A 9,555-nucleotide genomic window follows, 5' to 3' on the forward strand; every position below is an offset into this window, starting at 1 on the left:
GATATACCGAATACGGTACCGCTACGGTCGACCGTTCGGGTACCAGACGGACTCCGATCGCGACGAAATTCGACAGACGGCCTAGCTATAACTAATCACGACCGCATGCCAAGTTTCACCACGATCAGAGAAAGTTTTACGCACACTTTTAAAACAGGGGTTCGAATGATGCCGCGGGCGCGTGCGTGTGTGTTCGGGCTCCGAACGGACAACGACGAGAACCGGCAACTAACACGGATGCAAGTTTTGAAAACTGGCGGCAACGGGGTGCCGATGCAATGTTGATGACGTGCATGATGCGATGATGATGCGACAAAATAAAATAGACACACGATGATAACGGAATAGAAGGGGAATCTTCTGAAACGTCGGCACCGGGCTGTCAGAGCAAATATCATTGTGAAGGTTGGACGACGGTCTTCCTTTGCAAGTCTACGCAGCAATAGCCCAAAGCCATGATGCCACCGCGTGAAGTGGGTGGGGGAAACGTTGCAACCTTCCTCCGTCCGACCCTTCATGAAGCTATATACCAGTGAGCACCTAGAAACGGATGAGAAGCAAAATGGTCTAGCTCGGCTCAAGTCACTTTTTTGGCTCCCTTGACAATTTGTAGCCACCACATTTATAGTCTACTTGGTATTTTGGATGATACACATTCAGTATATGTAATTTGCTTTTCCATACTCATATATTAGAAATAATAAATAATATTAATAAACACATTTTCTCAAAATCAAAATAATACAAAACGGATTTCCAAAACTGAAAATAATTCTGGATTTTTGTTGGGTTCAGTTTTTTCAAAAACTAGGTGATACCCCGTGCATTACTGCGTAAATTGCTTTCAATACTTTCTAAAGATATTTGGTTATACGAAGATGAATATTTTGATTAATAGTACAATAACAAAAGCTTAAAATACATATGATTATTGTATAATTACAAAATATGTTTTGAGTATAAGTATCATAAGAAAATGAAAACATTTGAGACTTTTTGCATGCATGATTGCATGTCGAGGTGGGCCTTTTCCATGCATGATGCATGTTGATGTGACAGGCTTGCATGTTAAGATAAATAGTTTAGTGCGTCACCTACTAAGTAATACTAGATACTAGATGATGCCCCACGTGTCGCAATAGGAAGTATTTAAATAAAATGCATAAAGAGGTGCTTAAAACGATTAACCTATTGTTTTTTGTTTGCAAAAGTGTTATCGGTTTACCTATTTCAAAATAATAAAACCTACAAGTATGTGATAAAATGATTTACAAAAAGAAAATATCTTGACTTGTACTTAATCCAACACCAAGCATGGACTACATATATTTTGCTCTAAGCGTCCATCACATATACTATTCATGACGACGTAAAACTGACGCACAAAAAAATAAGTTGTGGCTGACAAGCATTACTTGATTCTCAGGAAAAAATGCATTACTTGATTAGGTGGCATGGTTTGCATGGATAAATTAACGCAAAATAAGCAACTTATCAGTGTATGCATGACTTGTGATCCCACACATTTTTTATCGGATGGCTATCAATTATTCAAGTGATTTAGAAGAACACATGTGCAGCAAAAATGTAATAGTGGGGACTAACTATTTATAAGTACAAGATTCCAGTGGCACATGGTCTTCTGTTTTGAACTTTGGAAATGATTTTAGACAAAACTTAGAAACATAATTTCAATTAGTTCAAACATATTTCAAAACTTTACAAGTATATATCAGAAATAATCATGGTAATTCATATAATTTTATCCATATTTCTGTTATTTTAAGAAACATTCCGCAAAAAGTGACACAAAATTTCAATTTCAGAAAACCTTTACCACAATTTTCAATCATTTTAAAACATTTTCAATTTCAGTGTATAGTTTTTAAAATGCATTGATATAATGTATTTTTACCTATATTTATGAAAAAAAAACCCGGTATGCACATTAGTATATGTAGTGGAATGAAAAAAATTGCTAGTACCACACATGGATCTTAACGCATTGAAGAATGACGGGAACTTATTCCATAAATGATATCTATGCCGACGTATCCATGGAATTTAGTATTCACATGTAAATATTCCACTTTTGAATTTTTCAGATTTTGTTGAGGTTTCAAATGTTATTTCTTTCATCTAAAAAAAACCGTATCTTCATTTTTTCCTTTAGAAACTGGGCTCATTTTCGATGGAAGTAACGAAGATCAGTCTCGTACACTTCGTTCTACTGGGTCGAAATTCTCGAATTGGAGCAAGAAAAAGCCTTTTTCATACGCGGCCCATCACAGAACCCATAAACCCTCTCCATCCCCACCGTTCCCACCAAGCTAGGGTTTTTCTCTCCCGCCTGGCCGCCGCCCGTCCGTCCACCCACCGCCGCCGCCATGGCCGCCGACACCTCGAAGCCGCTCTTCCCCGCCGCGCCGCACACCTCCCTCCTCCCGTCCCACGGCAACCCCAACCGCCTCTCGCCGGAGGCCACCTACTGGCGCAACTTCCGCTCCTCAGAGCTCGAGACGAGCTCCACCTACTCCGTCACCCACCTCGCCTTCTCCCCGGCGCACGCCAAGCCCACGCTCGCCGCGGCCTGGTCCTCCGCGGTGCACCTCTTCACCGGCGACCCCCTCGCGCCGCGCCCCAAGGTGACCGTCTCCAAGGACGACGCCGCGTTCTCGCCCTCCTTCCGCTGCGACGGGGCGCTGCTCGCCGCCGGCGACAAGAAGGGCGTCGTCCGCGTCTTCCGCGTCGACAAGCCCACCGCGGGCCCGCTCCGGACCCTCTCCGCCCACACCGCCGAGACCCGCGTGGTCTGCTACCCGGAGGCCGGCGGCGACAAGGTCCACCTCCTCACCGCCGGAAACGACGCGCTGCTCGCCTACTGGGACGTCCCCTCCGAGACGCCCGTCTTCACCGTCCCCGCGGCTCACCGCGACTACATCCGCGCCGGCGCGCCGTCCCCCGTCGACCACCACCTCTTCGCCACCGGCTCCTACGACCAAAGCGTCAAGCTGTGGGACGCCCGCACGGGGAAGGCTCCTGCTCTGTCCTTCTCCCATGGCGCCTCGGTGGAGTGCGTGCTCTTCCTGCCGTCCGGCGGGTTGCTGGCCACGGCCGGAGGTACCACGGTGAAGATTTGGGATGTGATTGGTGGTGGCCGGCTCGTGCACTCGGTGGAGAGCCATGTCAAGACAGTCTTTGCGCTCGCTCTCGGGAAGATGGGCACCACCGGGGAAACTCGGCTGCTTAGCGCAGGGAGTGATGGATATGTGAAGTGCTTTGATTATGGGGAGCTCAAGATGACACACTCGATGCGGTACCCCAAGGAGTTGCTGTCCCTGGCTTGCTCGCCGTGTGGGACGGTGCTTGTTGCCGGATCTTCAAAGGGAGACATTTTTGTGCGCAGAAGGAAGAAGAATGCAACGGAGGAGGAAGAAGAGGAGGTTGTCAGCAGCGAGTTCGCTTGGACGACGCCCAAGCCAGAGAAGCAGGCGCTGAAGCCGAGCTACTACAGATATTTCCTCCGTGGTCAGAATGAAAAGGCCAAGCAGGGCGACTTCGTGATCTCAAGGCCCAAGAAGGTGAAGTTCGCAGAGCACGACAAGCTGCTGAGGAAGTTCAGGCACAAGGAAGCTCTGGTTTCAGCATTAGCCAAGAACAATCCGAGGAGCGTCGTGGCGGTCATGGAGGAGCTGGTCGCGAGGAGGAAGCTGGTGAGATGCATCGGGAATCTTGACGTGGCCGAGCTCGGGCTGCTCCTCGACTTCCTGCATCGCAACACGACCCTGCCGAGGTATGCAAGGCTGTTGCTTGGGGTGGCGAACAAGGTCCTGGAGATGCGTGCTGAGGATATCATAAGCGAGGATGGGGGAAAGCTGAGGGGGTGCGTCAGGAACCTTAAGCGGATGGTCATGGAGGAGATTCAGATACAGCACACCCTGCAGGAGATCCAGGGGATGATATCTCCCATGCTTGCGCTTTCTGCGAGCAGATAAAAGAGAATTTTGTTACCTGTTTGGGTTGCCATAAGTGCTCGTGTATGTTCATTTATGCTTCATAGACCATGCTTGCTTGTTGGTGAAATTTTGGCTTGTTTCTACTGAGTGAGATCCTAGTGCCTAGAGACTTTTGTTCAGATTGTTCTTCTAATATGTGCCCCTATTTTGATGATGTTCAGTACCGATTCAAGTGATGTGGTTGCTTATTCCTCAAGCTTCTCTTCCACAAAAATATTATTAATCATTCAGTTTCCAAGTTGAGATCGATCATCATGCCAGAGCTAAAATGCTCACATTTATCTGGAAGGAATTGATAGCTTTGCTGTTTCAGAGACTGGAGCTTTTTCTTTGTCATTTTTCTTGCAGGTCTGTCTTGATATTTTCGTGAACTTTGTAATGCATCGTCAAACCAGTTCTGGACATTTGCATTCCGTCTCCTGTCATGACAAAGTTTGCGGAAGTTGGCTGCTTCTTTCACATTCCTTAATCCATCCGAAATCATTCTACTTTCACCTTGCATCCGGCTCTCAGGTACTTTGATTCTTACCTCTTTCAATCCTCAATTCAATGCTCTGTGATTACCACATGGCCATAATCCCGACTTTTGTTCAGATTATTTCTCTAGTATGATTATTTTAATGATATTCAGTTCAAGTGATGTGGTCGCTTATTCCTTGTGCTTCTCATATTTGTGCTTATCTTCCAGATAAATATAATCAACCATTCAGTTTCTAAGTTTTTATAGACCCTGTGGCATGTGCTGATCATCGTGCTAGAGCTAAAATGGTCACATTAGTCTGGAAGAAATTGATGGTTTCACTGTTCAGATTCGCCTATTGAGGCGTTCAGGTCGTCGCCTAGGCGGGGGAGGCGCTGCTCTGGTCCAATTTGGGCGCCCTGGTCCAGGTCGAGCGGGAACTGGCGAGGGGCGGGGCGGGAAACTGAAATTGGACGGGATTGGAAAGAAATTGAGGGGCAATCTGAGGTGAAATAGATGGGAGAGAGAGTGGGGAACACACACGTGAGAGGAATCGATCTGGGAGAGAGAGAGAAGAGCTCTCTCCTCTCACGTGGCCAGCCCCTCCTCCGCCAGATCCTGTCCGCCGGACAAGTTTCCTCCCTCGCCCAGCTTCCTCTCCATTGCCGGCGAAGCTTCCAGGCCTCTCCTCCCCTGGCGCATCCCTCCCCCAGCAGGGCAACAAAGTACGACTACTCTGCTGCCCATGGTCTCTTTCCTCTCCGCCCCTCACTGCTCTGCTGCTGTGCTGTGCTGCTTCAAAAGTGAACTAAGGCGTCGCCTTGCGCTTTAGGCGTTGAGCCCCCCCCCCCGCCGCGCCTGGACGCCTTAAAAACCATGGTGTGTTGTCATGCCCTTGGTATGGAACATAATACGTTCAGTGGTTATTAGGTCTTGCTCGCTCTCTGCATAATTCTCTGTTGGAGCCTACCAGATTATAAGACTTGCAAAAGGTGTTGCTTACACTACTAATTGTGCAATGTACTGGAGGCAGCTATTGCTGTTCGATTCAGTGATTTTATTGATGTTCTGAGAGGCACTCAGTACGTGGCAGAGTTGAGTAGCCACCATACCTGCGCTGACTCTTGTTCATGTCTATGGAAACACTAAAGAGAGAAGTTTCTTTCATACATGTACTCATCTGTAGTGTATAGCTGTAGAGATTTCAGATTTGTAACAACCCTGTGTGCTAAGCGGAATAGCATACGACGCTCAAGTTTCAATATTACTTCTGAAACTTTGATCCTGATCTATTAATAATATTCTGATTGACTGGTCGGTTTTTGGTGAAGGGCTTAGTTAGCAACTCCATGATTTTGTGAAAATTTCAGCTTGTGTTTCTGCAAAGCAAATTTTGAACAGCAGATAGGTCCGAGTTTGGTAGAAATCAAGAGGATACTGTAAATCATGCATTAGTAGCTAGCTGATCAATACAGCTTGTGATGAACCACTATTTTAATTGATATGTTGTGCTGAATGTTGAGTTACATGCATCTGTATTATTTAAGTTACAAGTTAGTCCTGGATCTCTTGAATCATGCCTCTGCATAGAGTGCATTTATTATAACTAAAAGTGGCTAGATATTTATTCCTTACATTTTGAGACTTGAACTATTTGTGTGTTATCCGAGATAGTAACATAATGTTTTTCCTTTTCATTCTTCTTGCAGGCCTGTCTTGTTTTTTTAATGCATCGTCAAAAGAGTACTTGACAATGGCAATCCGTCTCCTGTCACAGCAAAATTTGAGAAAGTTGGCTGCTTCTTTCATGCTCCTTATGCCTTAATCAATCCAAAAACATACTGCTTCCACCTTCCTATCTGTCCCTTGGGCAGTGAACCCATTTTGTTGATTCTTATCTCTTTCAATGCTCGATGTTTACTACATAACCAGAATTTGTAGTTTATCTGCTTTTTCATGAAGTGCCATAATTTACCAGTTGCAGCTGCTTGGCTTAATTCTATGGTTGCATTTTTTCTATTTATCACTGTACTTGATTTTGCCAAGTGTTGCCTACTTGGTCACTCAACTTGTTGTCTGAACTCTGGAGGTGTCTAGCACTTACATAGGACATAACTTACCTTTGATCATATTTCATCCATGACAAATTGAATTTAGTGTCATCATATTTCCCTTCTACTTATCGCAGGTCTGATGCTGTTTCCCTTAACAAATACTTAAGTCCCTTTTACTCATTTGTGAATTCATGGGTGTTAGATGTGCTACCTATGATTCCGTGAATCTTGTTTTGTCTAAAGATAGGAATCCCAAGTTTGACATTGAGGAGGTGGAGCCCTCCGGAAGGGGATGTACTCAACCAAGAGGCGTTTGAAGCTTCGGAGGAGGCGGGAAAAGAGGAAGAGGAAGGAGGCCGATAAAAATGATCCACGGCAGTATCAGACCCAAGGGGGAAAATAACAAAACAACAATTTCCTACAGTTGAAGCATGATTCAAATATAAGACGGAGAAGGTATCAACAAGTTAGCCTTGTTTTCTTCTTTTGCTATTTGGTTTGCTTGGTTACTGCCTCACTTAAACTTCATATTTAGATTGTGAATTGGAAAGATGCTTAACATTATAAACCTGAACATGGTTTGACAGTTAACACCCATATGCCAGCACATTACCTATCAGCAGCCTGTTTCCGGTTCATATGTCTATAAACACAGCTCGTGGCAGCACTTGGCTCTGATCATTAGCCATCAGGCTGACTCTATATGTGCACATCTTTTCAAGTGTCCACTGATACATGTCTTCTTTTTGTCCCCAGGCACTTGAATTTTTTTTCAAAATATGAAGAATAATAGCTGGTGACAGTTTGCTGTCTCATTCTAGTGTCTGAAAAGCAGGGAGCTTGTACCACTAACTACACTATAGACATGTTGCATTTCATTGAAAAACACAATCCGAGAATGCTGATCTGGTTCATGGTGGTAGCAAGGAAGCTTCTTCACTAGGAATAGAGGAATTGAATTGCAAAAAGGACCAAGGGCCTCATCTGGCATAATGCTTTTGGATGCCGAGCTCCATGGAGGCCTCCAAATGCAAACTTCAAAATTTGTAAAAATTCATATTTTTATTTTTCAAAAAATTCTAGAAGAAATTACGGAGATAGAGAAGGCATAATGCATAAGTGTTTAACTTTTAAAACAAAATACATTGAAATGAGGGCAGTGCAAAAAAAAAAAAAACAAATCTGAAACTTTTGAACACATGATACTATTTATCCTTTTAGGCCATGAATTTGTCTTTTTGTATAGGTCAGATTTCAAGGTAATTCATCCTGAAATTTTGCACACATACTTCTCACATCCTTGTTTAGTTGTGCATTTTTTTTCAGTTTTTTTAAAACCAAAATTTTCGAAGATTTTTTCAAAAATTCGGCCTCCATGTAGGCCGAGAGGCAAACACCATTCTCTTGGACATCACCTTTTAAAATTATGTTTTTCCTCGATCTAGTTTACGCGGTAGCTTTCTTCTAGACTTGTACACTTCATCATGTCGCTTCTTCGCCAATATTTTTGTTATTTTTCTATGGCTGCCTTGAGAAAGATACAAGATTGTGTCATGGAAGATGAAAGAGTTTGAAGGTCTTGAAAATTTGCCCGTTTCTTTTAGACTCTATTTTCATATTTTGTAATCGTTGTAGTCAGCTCATGTATATCTACCATGTACTATGGCTACCATAAATATATCATGGTATCTATTGTAAAAAAAAGACTCGGATTTTCAATGATTTCTACTCCCTCCGTTCCAAAATATAAGACCTTTTAGAGATTTCACTAGGAGACTGCATACGGAGAAAAATGAGTGAATGTACACTTTGAAATATGTCTATATACATCCGTATATAGTTTATAGTATAAAATTTAAAAGGTCTTATATTTAGGAACGGAGGGAGTATATTATTAGTATTGTACTATTTCTGGAGGCCATTCTCTTACGAGTTGGTTTTGGCATAAACTTGGTGAGACTGATCATGAAGTGTGTCACTTCGGTTCGGCGTTCGGGTAAATGGTGAACTATTACCTTATTTCACTCCTACATGTGGTTTACGGCAAGGATGCCCAATGTCATCCTTTTTATTCCTAGTGTGTGCAGAAGGTTTCTCCTCCCTTCTCAAATACGAGTAGTATGGACAGATCGACAGAGGCATTCCGGCCAGTTTTAGGGCGCTGTGGGTGAATCATTTGTTATTCGTAGACGACAGCCTTATTTTTATGAATGCTGACAGTCAAAGTGCACATAGATTACATCTTATCCTGCAAATTTATGGTGCTGCATCTGGTCAGTGTGTAAACCGGGGCAAAAGTGCTATATATTTTTGTCCAAATACACCGGTCACCAGAAAACAGGCTATCAAGACTATACTCGATGTGTGCATGTGGAGGCGTTCAGTGAACGCTACCTCGGTCTACCCACTGCGGTGGGGAAGATTACCAGTGGAACATTCGATTCGATCACATATGCGAACGCTCGCGTTGCAGCAAGATGCAAGGCTCGTCGGAGAGACTATTTGCTTGTGCTGGGAGAGAAACTTTGATCAAATCCATTGCCCAAGCGGTTCCCACTTTCAGTATGAGCTGTTTTCTCCTGACCAAAAAAGTGTGCAAGAGCCCGACTTCCTGTATGGCGAGGTATTGGTGGAGTAGCTCGACTGACAAGCGATCACTTCACTGGATCTCCCGGAAGAAACCTTCAAGACCCAAATGCAATGGTGGCATGGGTTTCCGTGACCTCCATTTGTTCAATTTGGCTCTACTCGATCGGCAAGCAGGGATGGCGACTTTTGACGACCCCCAATTCCCTGTGTGCTCGAGTGGTCCGTTTGGCACTCGAGGAACAAGCTGACGCACGGGGAGGAAAAGTTGGACCCTGCTCTTTCAGTCCGTAGGACCAGGAAAACACTTGCACTCCTCGACATCCCTCGGCGCCAAAGCCAAACGATGGTGTTGCCTGGACATGCATGCATGGTTGGCGCCCCCCGGACATGGAGTTCATAAAGATCAATACCGATGCCGCGATCAGTCGGGACGAAG

At 44.4% G+C, this 9,555-nt stretch overlaps 1 protein-coding gene and 1 long non-coding RNA gene across 2 annotated transcripts; both read left to right on the plus strand.

Moving 5' to 3' along the window:
• The first annotated feature begins 2,328 nt into the window (after positions 1-2,328).
• On the plus strand, positions 2,329-4,204 carry LOC123407750 (protein SLOW WALKER 1). Its single transcript, XM_045100951.1, has one exon. The coding sequence runs from the start codon at positions 2,388-2,390 to the stop codon at positions 3,993-3,995; it is 1,608 nt and encodes a 535-aa protein (XP_044956886.1). The 5' UTR covers positions 2,329-2,387; the 3' UTR covers positions 3,996-4,204.
• A 1,161-nt stretch (positions 4,205-5,365) lies between these two features.
• On the plus strand, positions 5,366-7,671 carry LOC123412216. Its single transcript, XR_006613449.1, has 2 exons — positions 5,366-6,986; positions 7,287-7,671. It is a non-coding gene; the product is annotated as an uncharacterized LOC123412216 (long non-coding RNA).
• The last annotated feature ends 1,884 nt before the right edge of the window (positions 7,672-9,555 follow it).

The sequence above is a fragment of the Hordeum vulgare genome, chromosome 7H (assembly GCF_904849725.1).
Source record: "Hordeum vulgare subsp. vulgare chromosome 7H, MorexV3_pseudomolecules_assembly, whole genome shotgun sequence".
Taxonomy (NCBI): Eukaryota; Viridiplantae; Streptophyta; class Magnoliopsida; order Poales; family Poaceae; genus Hordeum; species Hordeum vulgare.

What these genes read in the sequence shown, in the direction of transcription:
- LOC123407750 (XM_045100951.1), top strand. Translation starts at nt 2,388, where the DNA reads ATGGCCGCCGACACCTCGAAGCCGCTCTTCCCCGCCGCGCCGCACACC.